An 18,656-nucleotide genomic window follows, 5' to 3' on the forward strand; every position below is an offset into this window, starting at 1 on the left:
GCATAATACTGATAAACGATACCGATACCACTACCGCTACCGAAAGACGAAGGGATATAACTCGTGTAGATCAGAAATGAACAGCAAACAACTTGTACCCACTGTATATCGCGGATCGACATGGACCACGGGCTTTAAAATGAAATGCATGTCCACCACGTATCGTGGATCGTCGTGGAACACGGTGTCTCGAGTTGAACTATGCCCACCACTAATCGCGGATCGTCACATACCGTGATGCCGAGTGGATACCGTATCAGTCAGCTGATGTCCACGATATATGACGGAACGTCGCGGAATGCCATATCCGGTGGGCGAGTGGGGTCCGCGCTGCCCACGTCCGTGACGGACGCGTGGAAACCGCAAAGTCCACGTAAGCTGTAGTGTATGATGAAATATATTTATCCATTTGCGGTAACAAGTGAGTTTATACACTGTATCTGTTTATATCCTTTACATTAATTTCATGAATATGCAGTGACATTCGCAAACGATTAAAACTTCGACGATGTCCTTTGTAAAAATCATCTAGACATGTCAATCACAAGGGTGGCTACAAATCTGAGAGTATGTGGGCGGAGCTATAGTAGGCTGTGCCTGATTAGGGTGTGTCATCAGGTAAACTCGACCCATTCGATGCAGGAATCTCAACAATCGATCGTTTAATTAATTGGCTGTAAAACGGTCTTGCGCTAGGGTTTATGAGAATGTTGCCCAAAACATAAGGGTATAATTTCACAATATTAAGTTTAGATTTACATAAAAATGACAATATTTCTATTTTACGGAAGCTGTTATCCCGTGTATGTGTTATTACTTATTGAAATAATACAGGAACACCACTAATTGTTGAGATTTAAAATTTGTAATTTCACTTATTTATTTCAACCAGGGACTCTTAAATTATTACATGTCCATGTTTCAACGTGTGTACACAACAAAAGTTTTTGTATTAAATTCGTCGTACGTTCATAAAGCAATTGTCGTATATTTGATAAATATTCGTAATGAATACCAAGCCAATGTTAACATTTAAATTACTATAACCAGTTTTTAGCCCGAAGACTGTATTCGACGTACATAAATTCAATTTATTGTCGGATATAACTTGATCCTAGAATGCTTCAAATCCTGATCCGTTTAAAAAGCACCAGCGTACATGTAAATTTTTAGCCCAACCACCATCATCAGATGGTGGGCTATTCAAATCGCCCCGCGTCCGTGGTCCGTCCGTCCGTAAACAATTCTTGTTATTGCTATTTCTCAGAAAGTACTGAAGGGATCTTTCTGAATTTTCATATGTAGGTTCCACTTGGTCGTTAATTATGCATATTGCATTTTAGGACCAATCGGAAAACAATATGGTCGACAGGCAGCCATCTTGGATTTTGACAATTGAAGTTCGTTATCGCTATTTCTCGGAAGGTACAAGAAGGATCTTTCTGAAATTTCTTATGTAGGTTCCCCGTGGTCCCTAGTTATGCATATTACATTTTGGGACCAATCGAAAAACAACATGGCCGACAGGCAGCCATCTTGGATTTTGACAATTTAAGTTTGTTATCGCTATTTCTCAGAAAGTACATGAGGGATCTTTCTGAAATTTCATATGTAAGTTCCCCTTGGTCCCTAGTTATGCATATTGCATTTTTGGGAGCAATCGGAAAACAACATGGCCGACAGGCAGCCATCTTGGATTTTGACAATTGAAGTTTGTTATCGCTTTTTCTCAGAAACTAAAGGAGGGATCATTCTGAAATTTCATATGTAGGGTCCCCTTGGTCCCTAGTTATGCATGTTGCATTTTTTGGACCAGTCGGAAAACAACATGGCCGACAGGCAGCCATCTTGGATTTTGACAATTAAAGTTTGTTATCACTATTTCTCAGAAAGTGAATAAGGGATCTTTCTGAAATTTTATATGTTGGTTCCCCTTGGTCCCTAATTATGCACATTTCATTTTGGGACCAATCTGAAAAAACATGGGCGTCACACAGCAATCTTGGATTTTGACAATTGAAATTTGTTATCGCTATTTCTCAGAAAGTAAAGGAGGGACCTTTCTGAAATTTCATATGCAGGTTTCCCTTGGTCCCCAGTTATGCATATTGCATTTTAGGATTGAGCAGAAAACAACATGGCAGACAGGCAGCCATCTTGGATTTTGACCATTGAAGTTTGTTATCGCTATTTCTCAGAAAATACTAAAGGGACCTTTATGAAATTTAATATGTCAGTTCCCCTTTGTCCCTTGGCCGCGGTGGCCGAGTGCTTAAGGTGTACCGTCATTTTAACACTAGCCCTTCACCACTGGGTTGCGAGTTCGAAACCTACCTGGGGCAGTTGCCAGGTACTAACCGTAGGCCAGTGGTTTTTCTCCGGGTACTCCGGCTTTCCTCCACCTCCAAACCCGGCACGTCCTTAAATGACCCTGGCTGTTAATAGGACGTTAAACAAAAAAAAAAACAAAAAACAAATCCCTTGTTATGCATAATGCATTTTGGAACCCATCTGAAAACACCATGGCCGATAGGGAGCCATCTTGGATTTTGACAATTGAAGTTTGTTATCGCTATTTTGCAGATGGTAAGGAAGGGCTGCCCCCATTGCATGATCGTAAGAGGCGACTAAATTTGGGATCTTATCTTTTCTCATCTTTCTTAACAGCTTTCTTCTTCCTAATGTCTCCCTTGACAATGCCTCACATTTGGCCTTTAGTTGAGCGTTCGCCGCTGTGAGGAAGGCTTTAGGTTCTGTCCCCTAGCCGAGACATACCAGAGTCTTTAAAAATGGTAGATATTGCTCCTGCTTAGCGCTCAGCATATTAGAAGTGGGACGACTGGTTCGCCCGTTGTCAGCATAATGTGAGCGGGTGGGGTGTGCTGCTGGGTGTCCAAGAAAGCTGGGTCCACGTCCCGAGACTGGGTGCACTGGTGCTCTGCCCATATCGATTGTTTCGGGGGGTTATGATCGGTGTGCGTTGGGTATTAGTGTAGCAGAAGGCTTTCACAGCAGCTCCAATTTGAGCCAACCTGTTTGCCGTGGGTTGCATCTCGTAATCTGGGGAAAGATGATCCTGGTGGTTGAAAAACACCACTTTGGCTTCGGACTCCTGAGAGACGAGAGATAGTACGGGCCCTGTATTATCAATCGGCTGGTCACGCCGAGCCCGGGATATTTAATATCCAGAGGGCGGTGGCTTAGGGTCAATCGCGAGAGAATAACAATTTTTGCACAAACAAAATCGTATTCTTTCTCGAGTATATTACTCTGTGTAACCCTGACACTTCGGCTCTGGAGAGCCGCGCCTCAAGCAGTGTCCCCTTGTTGGGCTCCGAGGAGGGTGGGGTCACGAGTAATGAAAAACATAACTACTTAACATGTCTCAAATCAACCCAAAACAACAGAACCAAATCAAACCAAACCAAAATGATAATTGCCTAAACAACAACGTCCGAAACGACTTTCCCTCAGTATCTCCTTATATCAGCGAAGGAAATTGGGAAGAAAATATCATCGCTATCACCCATCATCATCCAAAAAACTATTAAAGGATGCCTTGGTACTGCCAAATCCGTCAAGCCCTTGAGATTGGGAGACCTCCTTGTTGAGGTTTTCCGCAAGCAGCAGGCGGATAATCTCCTGAAGTTGTCGGAATTTTCTGGGATCGGTGTCCATGTTAGGGCCCATCAGTCCCTCAATTTCAGCAAGGGGGTAATCAGATGCACTGCCTTGCAGAACGACACTGACGCAGAGATTCTGCAATACTTCAAGTCGGAGAATATCCCGATCTCAGAGGTGAGGCGGATCAAAATAAAACGACAGACAGTAAAAACCAATACTTTCGTCCACACGTTCGCAGTGCCAAACCTTCCTTCATCGGTAATGGTAGGTTACATGAGATGTAACGTCTTGCCCTACATACCGAATCCTCTACGATGTCGTAACTGCCAAAGATACGGCCATCATGAGGACAGATGCAGGCGAAGGGAGGTTTGCGAACACTGCGGACGAGAGGGCCATAACGACACGGATAGCTGTGATGTCACCGGCAAACTTTGTCCAAATTGCAAGGGCAACCACGCGGCGTCATCTCGAGACTGCCTTTCCTGGAAGAAGGAAAGGGAAGTTCTGCGGGTAAAGTATACCCGTAACATTTCCTTCCCTGACGCCAGGAGGGTGGTCAAGAGTAATGACCCCGCTGCGTTGTCATATGCATCTGTAACAAAATCAAAAACGCAACAAAACACAATCACTGTTAGCGATGCAAAGTTACAAGCCTACTTTGACAAGCCAGCTTTCGGTGCGGAGGTACCACCTTTGATGGACGAAAGGAATGACAAGATTCTTTTCGGTTTGGCATCCCGTTTCAAGTCAGGAAGGGTAGCGTCTAAGACCACCTCAACATCAGCTAGACCTTCCAAGTCTGACGATCAAGACCAATATGCCAGCACCTCCAGCACATACACCTGCACGCCATGTAACTCAAACATCGAAGCCGAGGGTCACCCACCACAGCCGGACTGTATCACAGCCGTCAGACCTTAACAAGATTGCTGGTAACACCAATAAACGACCAGCAACCACACCACCTGAAGACCAACGAAAACCGAAGGTAAAACTACACAGATTACCTTCCTTAAACAACACAAAGCCCAGCAAAGGCTCAAATGACCCTATCCATGGTCATAACAGGTACGACAGTGAGCAGACAACCTACACCAAGTAGTCCTGTCAGTCCAAAGAGCGTCCATCACGAACCTGGATAGTGGTCAGCAATACAATACGCGGACTAAGGGCAAATTTAGAAGAGTTTCAAAATTTATCAAAAGAATTTAGACCTGCCTTATTTTGCCTGCAGGAAGTCATGTTAAAAAACCCAATTACTTTCAGAAATTTCTCGCTCTACAATAGCATCGCAACGGTAGGAAACAGGTGGCGCAGCTGTAGCTGTCCATAAAACTATTCCTCACAGAATTATCACGTTAAACACAAATTTACAGGCTGTTGCTGTCTGTGCAACTTTACGCAGACAAGTAACTGTCTGTTCAATTATCTTCCTCCGAGTATTGCTTTCACTAGTGAGCAACTTAATAACCTCGTCTCACAACTCCCAGCACCATACATAATTCTCGGAGATTTTAATGGGCATAACAGTCTGTGGGGCTCCCCGAACACAGATGAGAGAGGATGACGTATTGAGGAATTTATAGATAAAAACAACCTGTCTTTTTAACAATAATACCCCAACATATCTACACCCTGCTACAGGCTCCCGTACCCACATAGACCTATCATTATGTCATCCATCCATTTTACTCGATTATGACTGGAGGGTAAATGATGATCTATGTGGGAGTGACCACTTCCCTATTTTTCTTAAGAATATTGGGAACCCTCTTGATAAACCACTTCCTCGATGGAATGTGCACAAAGCAGATTGGGGCCAATTCCAATACCTGTGCAACGAGGAGCTTACTGTAGAAAAATTCACTAACCTCGATGACCCAATTAAAACATTCACTGAAACGATTACTTCTATTGCCACAAAACGATACCAAAGTCCGTCCCAAAACCTACAAAGTTCCTTTTATCTGAAGAATCTTTTATCAATAGATCAGGCCGAAAGGCAGCTCTAAGACGATTCCTGACTTCCCTACAACTGAAAATTACAATAATTTTAAATTTGGAGGGCGAAGGCTCGGCGATTTATTAAGTCCGACAAAAAGAATAGCTGGAAGGAATACATTTCTAAAATATCTTCAAACACATCATCAAAAAAGATATGGGATCAGATACGAAAAATATGTGGAAAACGAAAAACGGCACCAGCATCCCATCTTATCAACAGTAACCAAATCTTCTCTTCTACATCTGAAATTGCAAATGCATTTGCTAAAAATATAGCTCAGAACTCATCCGCCAAAAATCACTCCCAAAAATTCCAAGTTTTCAAAAAAGACAAAGAAAAGAAACGTCTTAACCTTAAATCATCCAACACAGAAAGTTACAAAAAACCTTTCGATCTCCAGGATTGCTTGTATCGCTAAAAAGATTGACCGATTCAGCAGCTGAGCCAGATGAAATTCCGTACCAATTCCTGAAACATTTACCAGAATCATCATTACGATGTCTCTTATATATTTTTAATCAAGTATTCGCTTCCGGTAAGATCCCCGAGTCTTGGAAGGAATCAACAATTATTCCGATTCCAAAACCTGGTAAGGATGCCAATGAACCAAATAATTATCGCCCTATCTCTCTAACAAGCTGCATCTGCAAAACACTTGAACGGATGATAAACAATAGACTAGTTTGGTTCCTCGAATCCAATAATATTTTGAGTCCACTCCAAAGCGGATTCAGAAACCGCAGAGGAACAGTGGACCACCTGGTCAGATTAGTGTTGCTGTGTTCTTTGATCTGGAGAAAGCATACGATACTACATGGCAATATGGTATTATGAAAGACCTGCATAAAATTGGTGTACGTGGGAATCTCCCAAAATTCATTTCAAACTACATATCTGACAGACATTTTAAGGTTCGCGTTGGCTCAACGTATTCTGAAACAGCTAAACAGGAAATGGGAGTCCCTCAGGGTGGTATCCTTTCCGTAACTCTTTTCGGTCTGAAAATCAACAGTATAACTAAATGTCTCGGTAAGTCAACTGAAGGGTCTCTATTTGTTGATGACTTCTTGATCTGCTATAGGGACCACAGAACCAAATCAAAAATAGAATGTGGGTTTTCCCCGTTTGGGCAGAAGATTTAATAGGAAGGTGAATACATCGGGGCCTACTGATTGGATATTAAGGTGAGAGAAGTTTCCAAAGTTTTAATATGTGGGTCGGGCAATACATATAGATGTAAAATATATAGAAAAACAGTTATTTTTTTGCTAGCCTGTTTTTGTCAGGGGGAGGTAAGTAAGTGTGTATTTTGTTGTTAATTTAGATGGATTTTTGGTGCAGATTTCAACACAAGATGGCGGCCCCCATATAAAAAAAAGTTCAAATTGGTAGAATTTTTATAATTCCATTTAGAGGTTTCCGAGATGACATACTTCAAAATTATTGCTACTGGACCAGTGTTGAAAACTCCATTTAAGCAGTACAGTGATAAACGTTAACATTACCGTCTATGGGAAATCATTTGGTTCCGTGGTCCCTATAGGGAGCTACCGGATTTGACATTTTATGCCGTTCAGCGTCCCTGGACACCAGATTACGGGACCCATCTGAACAAGTTCGGCTGGGATTTTCATCATGGAGCTATTTTGGCAGAATTTAAGCAGGAAATTAGATTCTGAGCTTGTTTATAATGCAAATATGGGCCTGTGTACAGTGTAAAGGGGGCCATAGACCAGGTTAATAGGAAAAGATAGTATTTATTTCAATGGTAGCTGTATAACGCGTGTTTCGTAGTCCCGTGGTGTGTCTGGTTGTTCTGTAGTCAGTACCCCGGTTCGATTTTTTGTGTTTTTTCTGGTTGTACTCTTGACTCTAGCCCGGTTCGGTGTTCGGTGATGTGATTGGTTGTTCTGTTGTCACTACCCCGGTTGGATTTCTGGTGGTTATTTTGGTAGTTTTGTTGTCCCTAGCCCGGCCCACTGTCCTGTGTGTGTGTTTTGACTCAATTATATACAAAAATGCTCTTGTCCTAGGTTTTTTTTAGATAAAGGCGAGAAATAAGGGGGGTGGGGAGATAGCATGGAGTTATCTCCCCTTAATCTTCAGGATATTTCTTATTTGTTTATATTTTTCAGTAGTACAATATCAATACTCTTATATGACCAAAAGACATCTGTCTGGATTTAAAATTCAGCAAGATATTGCTATTTTAACTAAAAATTTGTTTCAATTTTTATGTCCTTTTCTAATACGAATCTCCATCTCCGGTACCAATATAAGACTTGACCTACCAGCTCAAGACTTGCAGCCAGCCACTTCCTATTTGGACATCATACCCTATGGTCCTATCCTGTCCCAGAAAAGTTAAATTTGAAAAATATGTACGATTCTATAGGGACCACAGAACCAAATCAAAAATAGAATGTGGGTTTTCCCCGTTTGGGCAGAAGATTTAATAGGAAGGTGAATACATCGGGGCCTACTGATTGGATATTAAGGTGAGAGAAGTTTCCAAAGTTTTAATATGTGGGTCGGGCAATACATATAGATGTAAAATATATAGAAAAACAGTTATTTTTTTGCTAGCCTGTTTTTGTCAGGGGGAGGTAAGTAAGTGTGTATTTTGTTGTTAATTTAGATGGATTTTTGGTGCAGATTTCAATATAAAAAACATATAAAAAAAAGTTCAAATTGGTAGAATTTTTTATAATTCCATTTAGAGGTTTCCGAGATGACATACTTCAAAATTATTGCTACTGGACCAGTGTTGAAAACTCCATTTAAGCAGTACAGTGATAAACGTTAACATTACCGTCTATGGGAAATCATTTGGTTCCGTGGTCCCTATAGGTCGAAGAACATGCACACGATAGAACGACAACTTCAACAATGTTTGGTCAAACTACAAACATGGGCAGATGAAAACGGCTTCAAATTTTCCAGATCAAAAACTGTCTGCATGCACTTCTGCCAAAAACGAAAGCCACATAATGATCCCGATCTAACATTAAATGGAAGCAAAATTCTAGTTGTAGAGCAAACCAAATTCCTCGGACTAATTTTCGATTCAAAACTCTCCTTTGTTCCACATATTCAACACCTAAAGGTGATGAATATTTTACGCGTACTATCCCACACCGACTGGGGTGCGGACCGTGAAATGCTCTTGCGCCTTTATAGGGCACTTATTCGATCAAAACTCGACTATGGGTCCATCGTTTATGGATCGGCACGGAATTCTTACCTGCAAATGTTGGATCCTATCCATAATCAAGGATTACGTCTAGCACTTGGTGCTTTCCGAACAACACCAGTGCAGAGCCTTTATGTAGAGGCAAATGAACCGTCTCTAAATGACCGAAGGAAAAAACTTACGCTTCAATATGCCGCCCAATTGAAATCTAACCCGAAAAACCCGGCTTTTAATCTTGTCAATCCGCAATACCTAAACATATTCACTCAAAACCAAAAACTCTTATCAACATTTGGCATTAGAATTTCGAATTTTCTTCATGAACTTAACATAAGCTTAGACAACATAGGCGAATACACCGTATCGGATGTACCGCCATGGCTTGTCGAAACACCTGATATTAACCTTACTCTACACGTGAGGGCAAAATCGAGTGCATTACCCGAAGAACACAAATCCTCCTTTCGGGAATGCATTAAAGATTTTCCCGATCACGTTCAGATCTACACTGATGGCTCAAAAGATGGAGTAAAGGTCTCCGCAGCATGCTATTCCGATCACCATTGCTCTTCAATCCGCTTACCAGATGGTGCCTCTATCTTCTCTGCGGAAGCATGTGCCATCGATTAGGCCCTCGACCATATCGAAGAACAACGCATTAGAAAGGCAATAATTTGTTCCGACTCTCTATCTGTCCTTCAGAATTTACAATCTCAAGATCCAAAGAATATACTCATACAAAACCTTGTTTTACGAATATCTCGTATCTTAAAAAAATGCAAAATAACATTACTTTGGATTCCGAGCCATGTCGGAATTAAAGGCGACGAACTTGTTGACCGCCAAGCAAAACTTGCTCTAAATCTGCAACAAACAAATATTAAAATACCATATACAGATTTCAAACCTGTAATTAGTTCTGCCATTCAGAGTAAATGGCAGCAACGCTGGTCTCTCGAGACGAGCGACAAACTTTTTAAAGTACAACCAAAACTTAAAACATCAAAACCAAGTCGGAAGGATCGTAGAGAGGAAATAGTCCACTCTCGGCTCCGTACCGGGCACACATATCCTACTCATTCGTTCCTTTTGAAACGAGAGGATCCAGCGGTGTGTGATGCATGTGATGCTCAATTCACAGTGCAGCATTTTTTAATAAAATGTTCCGATTTCAAGCACATTCGTGATAAATACTTTCGAGTACCGGATATGAGAACCCTTTTCAGTTCCGTGGATTCGAAAACAATATTTAGCTACTTGAAAGAAATCGATCTATTTTATAGACTTTGATGTCTTTTACGTTACTGTCTTTGACGTTCTATTTATATAACAAAGTTCACATAATCTATTCCTACATATACATATTTTACCATTTTTAACCAACTTTTTTTATCATAATGATCTAAATATACTATACGGATGCTTTTAAAAATGACAAATTTTATCTGATTTTAACTTTAAAAGTAAAACACGTTAGTATATTGTGTGGCCCTAAATGACCCTAGTTGTCGATGGGCCGTAAAACATAAACAAACAAACAAACAAACTGCTTCAGTGAGGTAGCACTATAAATCGGCAAAAGTTCCGGCCTATCACAAGGAGACTTTACACGAACATACGCACTCGCCACCCGCATGCATGTCGCACGCACGGGGGGGGGGCCGTCTTTAATGACCTTAGCTGTTAATAGGACGTTAAACCAAACCAAGTACTGAAGGGATCTTTCTCAAATTTCATATGTGGGTTCCCATTGGTCCCTCGTATTGCATTTTGGGACCAATCTGAAAACAACATGGCCGCCAGACAGCCATCATCGCTTAATCTCAAATTTCTTATATATGTTCCCCTTGTTTGAAAAGTACTAGAGGGATGTTTCTCAATTTACACAGATTAGTAAGAGGAAGGGAAAAATAGAGAGAAGATCAATCTGACATGGAACCTATCAAGATCATTCAATGGTGGGGAAAGATGTGAAATACAGGTACAGTAGTAAACATGAACCAACTATTGCCTAACATCTTTCTGGATAACAACATACTGCCCACAGGTAAAAAAAAAAACCCGTAGGGGGCCGATGGGGTAACTGCGAAACAGGTATACTCTCTATTGTAATTGAAATCTGTGATTGGCAGGGGTTATCAGCAGGTGCATGAAAACATTTCTATAACGATAACTACACGACCGGTAATTGCCCTGTGTATAGAGAATTCATCTTTATTGCTTTAACCAACTTCAATTATGATTTGATTACGCGATATAGAGATATTTTTTCTAGAAAAAATGATAATCCATTTAAAACCTATTCATAAGATAATTTAGTTCATTTTCTTTTGGATTTGAACGGTAATAATTTGGAATAATACATTATTATGATTTTCTAGCAAATTTTCAATGATTGTGGTAAAAATATATCCAAGGTGGGTTTTTTAAATTCAAATCCTAGCTTGCTGTGAAGGCGACACATCCACTTCCGTGAAATTCTTGTTATGGTATGAATTGGATTTAAATCAGTATTATGTTAATGTTAAGTAGGCGAATGCCTACGTCATAGATTCCGAAATGGACTATAATATGACTTTAATAATTGTAGGTTTTACCTGCATTTTTTGCCATGATGCGCATGAAGCTTACCAGTTAGTTAACACCGACTGGTTGGCTCTTAAACCACTTGTTTAACTTTTCAGTGAGGGTATTTGTTGCTATATATTATGGATTATCTTGGTTTAAATATGTTGCTTGACGACGTGTTTTGTCCACCTTGTAGATAGCGACGGGACAACACGTCGGGCCCGTGGGGGAAGCCCAGGCACGAGATAAGACGGCCTTTATATTTTCGGGATCAAATCCGGTTTTGGTTTTGTCTATCGCTCATGGAGCTCAGCAAACTCATTGTTGTCAGTATCTGAACATAACCTAACGTCACCCCACCTCATATCTCACATCCCTAACTGGACAGTATTGGATAACCATACTTAATAAGGATTATGTGGTCGTTGCGCCAAATTGGCAAGTTTCAAATTGAGACTGGCTGGTATTCTTCTCCCTTCTGGTTACGCATTTTGGTGAAGACAATACAGGGTAACTTGTTAAAGTGCTGAGTGGGATGGTTTGTATAGGGGACTTTTATCTCAGTTTGTTTTGTAAATATCTGTGGGCGTTGTTTACATCGCACTCAGTTGTCATTTCTCGTGTTTTTGTTATCCTCAATATCACGGAAACCTGCATTGTCGATATCGTCAAGGAAGTCGTCAGATGGAGGTCAAACAGATCAGCGTTGTGACTTTGCAAGAATGGTGGATTGTGGTGTTTGTCGCGATCAAAGGTAATGTTTTGGGTTGCTTACTTGTTCACATTAATATGGACATCAATATGCAATTATGAAGGAGAACATATAGCATTGTTTGGCAAAAAGGGGTCAACAAAATCATGTTGTAGATATAGGCCCTGGGATATTGCCCTCCAATAGGGACTTCGTTTCTTGGTTATATTTTTGGAACTGTTGAAAGTCGCATCACATAACAATGTAGAACATCGCTGGTCGGTAAGGGATAAACACAATCCTGATGTAAAAGTAGGCCCAATGGTCTGTCCCCATCCACAAGGGACTTAGTTTCTTTAAACACAATCATGTTGTAAAACATTCCCGTGAATCTTGTTACACCTTTAAAGAGTTTGGACTTCATTTCAGTGTTTTTTTCTTTAAAGAGATCCCCCACACTATAACCATTTAATGCATTGTTCGAGATCGACAAATAAAGCTTTTACCGAAATGTTTGGTTTGGTTTGGTTTTATTTGTTTAACGTCCTATCAGCAGCTAAGGTCATAGTGAACATGATTATTATTTTGACGTTCGGTCACATCAAGCCAGGTGAGTTTTTTTAGCATGTTTGACTCCTGCAACCTGAAATGTACGTTAAGGTAACTCATTTTTATAAACTGTGTATGATTTAACCACAGCACACTACATTTCCAATATCATGTCTATTGGCTTCTTGGCCTTGGATTATTTAGAAGATTTTCAAGGTTTTTGCATGTCTGGCCCCTGTGACTTAAATGAAGGTAACGGTCATCATTCATTCAAACAAACTTGGTAGTTTTTCCGGCAGGTGATTGAGAAATGAGTGAACTGTTTATGTTTTAGTGGATCAAAGAGACATAACACAGTATTCTTAAAATGTCTGTTTATTAATTGAAGTATGCCAACAACAATATGATTCAGAGTGCAATAATGGATGTTGAAAGCTCAATGCCTGCTCTGTAGTCAAGTTGTCGAGAATCAGATTCTTTTATATATGAATGACTTAAAAAATTGGTTTAGTGGATTTATGAAACCAAAAACTAAAACAAGAGGCCCAGAGGGCCTGTATCGCCAACCTGGTTTGATTTGTGTTCATGTTCATGTTCAATTTTTTAATAGCCTTATGAAGAAGTCCATTGTTGACGGACACACGACGGACGCCACAGTATGGCATAAGCTCATTCTTTCTACAGAGAATAGTGTGGATATACAGATGAACTAAATTAAAAAGATAAAAATATAAACTGGTAATTTGTGTAAAAGGAACTCAATTTTACCTCTTCATAATGTATTTACACAATCAGTCAGAACTGACAGAAAAAACACATTCCAGACATGTTTTAACCTTTGTTCTGTTGTTATTTCCTATCCAGTGTGTAACATCTTACTCATCTTCAATAACCAAAGTTTTATGTTTAATTTTTAATTTTCATGGCAAAGCCTTAAAAGGCCAAGTAAAATAAAAACTGTTTCTACGTAGCCGCCCTACCTTTAAAACTTTGCCCGTTTTTTCCAAAATTTAGTGATTTTTTCCTAAAAATTCAAATATCTGTACCATCTCTATCATTGTGTAGTCCATTCCCGTTTAACCGTCAATCGCTGTCAGTAATACAAGGTAAATGTACATCAATTACAATATATATATATATCATGGTTTTCCATAATAAATTTAATATATCATGCTCAAGGCTAATTTTTGATTATTTCATGGAAATGAATGTACTTTTTGACTAAGGATAAAGCTTTGTCTGATTTCCGCTCTATTTTGATACGTTATGCACACAGGATATACGAATTTGTTTTAATTGTTACCATTGTAATATTCCTTCTGCTTTCATAGAAATTGGAACGTCTCATTTTTCTGTTTCCTTTGATAATTGCTCGTTTTCGGCGTCCGACGATTTAGATGTCGGAACAACTTTGTTGTCCTTTATTTTTCCGTTATTTTTCGTTTTTCTCTTCGTTGCTGTCAACTTTTATAATTTTTTGTTTTCTAGATTTTTTTGTCGTTATTATCTTGTTTTTTCTGTATGCTGATCGGTTTTTCGAGAACGCCTTTCGCAAGGTGTACAATGGGGGATTTATTTGTAAAGGCCTGTCGACCCTCTTTGGTTCATGTTGATTTCTTTTCGCATCAACAGTACCAGGTGAGTGTGTTGCTGTCTTTTCTATTTTAAGTACCTTGGGAATGGTTGTGAATTTGTCGTTACTAGATACCCCATAGTCAGTTTGTACTTCCTCGAGTGGTAACATAGAACCTGTCCTAGTGTCGGGTCTAATCTTAGTTGGTTTCTTTCCATTATCGTTAAATCTTGGTACGTTTTGATTGCAAATCATTCGAGGTTTATGCGGGGTGCATGGGTTTGATTTTATTTTGATTACCATTATCAGCTTATGCGGTCTAGATCCTGACTTGAAGTTTGTCATGATTTTGGCGAATGTCTTCTGTGTACTGTACTTTTCGTTCAATTTGTCAACTGCTTTGGCTCTTTTATGTTTTTTCCTCATATGTTCATTTACCCTTTGTAAGTTTTTGTTTGTTTGGAGTGTTTTGCTACCGACCTCTGTTTGACCACGGTTTGGTTTCGACGACATATCAAGTGTACTTTGTAAGCTTGTATTTTTCGTTTGCTGTTCAAGTGTTGAGACTTCTTTTATTTTTCCACGATAGGCTTTTGCAACAGGCAGCGAAAAAGATGTTGTTGGTGTTTTGTCGAGTAGTCGTAGATAGGGTGACCCGATGTTGATTACAGTATACTTGTTATAGATAATCCGTGTTCTGTCGAGTGCACTTTGCTGGTAGTGGTGTGTTCTCAATTATTTGTCAGCTTCACCTTTTCCCTGGTAATTCTGCCTAACTTTCTTGTTGAATGACCTTAAGGTATCGTCAGTGTTTTGATGTACCCCGACTTGCGTATCCATACTTGTTGTGCTGTTTATTTTTCCCGGCTTGTAAACAGTTCTTGGTGTGCTTGTATTGATTTGAAATTCGTTCGCCGAACTTTGTTTATTGTAGCTTGCTCTTTTTTATCGATTGATCTATGCTTGTTTAAGATTTGTACACGTCTGTTTAACTTTCGAGTGTTGTGGGTTGTTTTCAATTGCCAAACTTTGATTGGTATGATCTTAGATGGAACAACTTTGTTGACATTCATTTCTGTGTTCAGTTTCACTTTATCAACTGTCAGGTGTGTTCTGTAGTTTGTTCCCGTTTTGTTAACTGTTCTGAGTGTTCGGAAGTTACTCCCCACAAAGTCCATTTTTCTTGTTTTGCTATGATTTAATCCAATCATGTCAGCCGTTTTTTCGATTTTTTTTTGTCCCCACTTCATCAACTGACAATATTTTATTGAAATTTTTTCTCAAAACTCGAACTGTGTTTCTTCCCAATTTTTCAAACGTTTCTGGTGATTTGTAGTCTGTTCCTTGTGGAAATTGATTTGAGTTTCCGTTACCTAAATTGTTTTGTGCATTTGAAATCACCCTTATTTTCATTTTATTTGTGATGAAAAGTCGAGGTTTGAAGTTGACGGCCAACTTTAGGTGTTCCTTGTGTTTAGATCCTGACATATACTTTGTTCCCAGTTTCGTAATTGTGGTTTGTGTGTCGTTCTTTTTTCCAAACCTGTCAAATGTCAACTGAGTATCGTTACTAAAGTCTAACGGATCTATTTTCTTTTGTATGTTGTGGTTTGCTTGCAGTGTTCTCATCGTGCCAACAACATCGGCTTTGCTAGATTTTGATATCATCTTGTCAATTGTGTTTGAAAAGCTGATTTTTAGAGTGAAGTTTTCTTCCTTGTTTGGTTCCCGTGAAGATGCTATCATTACTCCAACCGTCGTTGAAGCAAAATTTGGCTGTTTTTTTGCTGAGCTGACCCAGATAGCGTGTCCCCACATCCTTATCGATTGTTTTATTAATAGTACTTTGAGGGTAGTAATATGTTTCCAAGTTCATGTCGACCTTGTCTCGTACCTGTTTTTTTTTCTAGCGCTTTGTTGCCCAATCTAGTTTGTGCATGTTGATTACTTTCGTCTATTACTTTCATTGCGTTTTGAATTGTTCGAGCTTTCACCATGGTGTTTACGATGAGATGCTTTAGATTCACTTTGCCGAGATCTTTTGTACCGCGAGTTTTTTCATTTGCGATACCTTCAACTGTCCATGCTCTGTTGCGGACTGTATCTGATTTGTTAATTGATATCGATACATTAGAAATTGTTTGAAATTCGTGATTTGTCCTCTGTGTGTAGATATTTGACCAAAGCTTATTGATAAATGTTTTTGTGTTGTTGATCATCAATTTGTAAACTGTTTTAGGTATGTTTTGGTGATCTGGTTGTAGTTGCATAACTTTCCCTAATGTGGACCTATCGGTTGTCCTGAGTGTGTTCTGCTTTGTTCTGGACTGATCAGCTGTCATTGGTATGTTTTGTTTTATTCCGGACTTGTCAATTGCCATCGACGTGGTTTGCTTTGCTCTTGACATTACAGTTGCCCTAGGCGTGTTTTGCTTTGTGCTAAACTTGCCTGCAGCCCTCTGCGTGTCTTGCATTATTCTGGACTTGTCAGTTATCCCGGGTAACTTTTGCTTTGTTCTGGACTTATTAGCTATACTGAATGTCTCTTGCATTGTTCTGGACTTTCCAGATGCCTCGAGTTTTTATGTTTTGTTCTGGAATGATACGCTGCCCTAAGTATGTTTTGCTTTTGTGCGGACTTGCGAGTTGTCTTTCGTGTGTTTTGCAATGTTCTGGACTTTTCAGTTGTCCTGGGTAATTGTTGCTTTGTTCTGGACATGTCAACTGTCATGTTTTTGGTTTGCGTTGTTCTTGACTTGGCATATGTCCTGGGCGTGTTTTGCATTTTGCTTAACTTGTACACTGTCCTTGGTATGTTTAGCTTTGTGCTGAACTTGTCGGCTGTCCTCTGCGTGTTTTGCGTTATTCTTGATTTGTCAGTTATCCTTGGTAGTTTTTGCTTTGTTCTGAATTTCTCAGTTGTCCTAAGTCTGTTTCGCGTTGTTTTGGCCTGGTAAGCTGTCCTGGATGTATCTTGCATTGTTCTGGACTTTCTAGATACCACGAGCGTTTTATGGTTTGTTCTTGACTGATGAGCTACCCTAAGTATGTGTTGCTTTGGTGTGGACTTGCCAGTTTTCCTGGGTTTGTTTTGCCATGTTTTCGACTTGCCAGCTGCCCTGTGATTGCCTTGCCTTGATCTGGACTTTTCAGCTGTGCTATGTGTATTTTGTATTATTCTGGACATGTCAGTTATTCTGGGTATGTGTTGCCTTATTCTTGACTTGTCAGCTGACCTTGGTATATTTTGCTTTGCACTGGACATGTCAAATGTCATGGGTCTGTTTTGTATTGTTCTTGTCTTTACAGTTGTCCTGGGCGTGTGTTGCTTTTTGCTCAACTTGTCAACTGTCCTTGGTATGTTTTGCTTTGTGCTGAGCTTGTCGGCTGTCCTGGGTGAGGTTTGCTCTCCAGCCGTACTGGATATGTTTTGCTTTGCTCTTGATTTGCCAGCTGCCCTGGATATGTTTTGCTAGTGGAACGACTGGTTCGCCCGTTGTCAGTATAATGTGACCGGGTGGGGTGTGCTGCTGGGTGTCTTCGGTAGCATGCTTCAGTGAGGTAGCACTATAAATCGGCAAAAGTTCCGGCCTATCACAAGGAGACTTAACACGAACATACCGCAGCCTCCCAAAACACACATACGCACTCACCACACGCATGCATGTCGCACATACGGGAGGCCGTCCTTAAATGACCTTAGCTGTTAATAGGACGTTAAACAAAATAAACCAAACCAAAATTCCATAGTTATGGAATTCTGATTAAATTATTTTGTATCTTTTGCATAATAAATTTAGCAATATTTATGTTGTCATTACCTATGCAAAAGTGTATTTTACAAATGCATATTCACCTTATGGAAGGTTGACCTAAAAATAATGACATCCTACACCACCTCATTTACTCTTGGTATATAGAATATGAATATTAACCGAGGTAAATTACAAGTAAAATATTATAATCGTATGATTCTACACTGGTTTAAATAACTTCATCAATTAAATAGCTTCAACATGCTGATTGCGTATGTCATTATTTGTTCGCCCAATTATATTTATCTGTTGTGTCATTTGTGTTACTTCATTCTGTCTTTATTACCCGACCCTCTAAAATTCATGTATTGGCAAAACGCTTCGTTTTCTTTGACGGATGCTTAAATAATAATAAAGAACTGATGGAAATAATTTTTTCTAATTATTGGTATTATGGTAATGTTTTACTGGGTATATAATTTTAGAACATCAGACCCGACGTCAAATCCTTTGACCACGTACTGGTTTCTTGAAAATAAAAACAAGAAGTAAAACAATCTTTTGTTGGTTGGGATTTAATTGTTTTCCAATTAAAAAAATAGTGTACGTACTGTACAATCATATCTTTTACAATCTGAAAGATGGGTTAACTAATAAATACATGACTATAGTAACAATGGTGACATTACACTTAT

The 18,656-nt window shown here is 39.5% G+C and overlaps 1 protein-coding gene across 1 annotated transcript; it reads left to right on the plus strand.

Moving 5' to 3' along the window:
* The first annotated feature begins 237 nt into the window (after nucleotides 1-237).
* LOC117338859 lies at nucleotides 238-4,548 on the plus strand. The gene is made up of 2 exons (XM_033900223.1): nucleotides 238-373; nucleotides 3,491-4,548. Exons 1-2 carry the CDS (start codon nucleotides 238-240, stop codon nucleotides 4,546-4,548), a joined length of 1,194 nt encoding a protein of 397 aa, XP_033756114.1.
* Nucleotides 4,549-18,656: the final 14,108 nt, after the last annotated feature.

Source organism: Pecten maximus, chromosome 12 (genome assembly GCF_902652985.1).
Source record: "Pecten maximus chromosome 12, xPecMax1.1, whole genome shotgun sequence".
Lineage (NCBI taxonomy): Eukaryota > Metazoa > Mollusca > Bivalvia > Pectinida > Pectinidae > Pecten > Pecten maximus.

Bases quoted from the DNA above. Each gene is read 5' to 3' on its own strand.
- LOC117338859 (XM_033900223.1), top strand. From the start codon at position 238: ATGCCGAGTGGATACCGTATCAGTCAGCTGATGTCCACGATATATGAC. The intron at 374-3,490 runs GTAAGCTGTAGT...TCCTTATATCAG, and splicing joins GTGGAAACCGCAAAGTCCAC to CGAAGGAAATTGGGAAGAAA.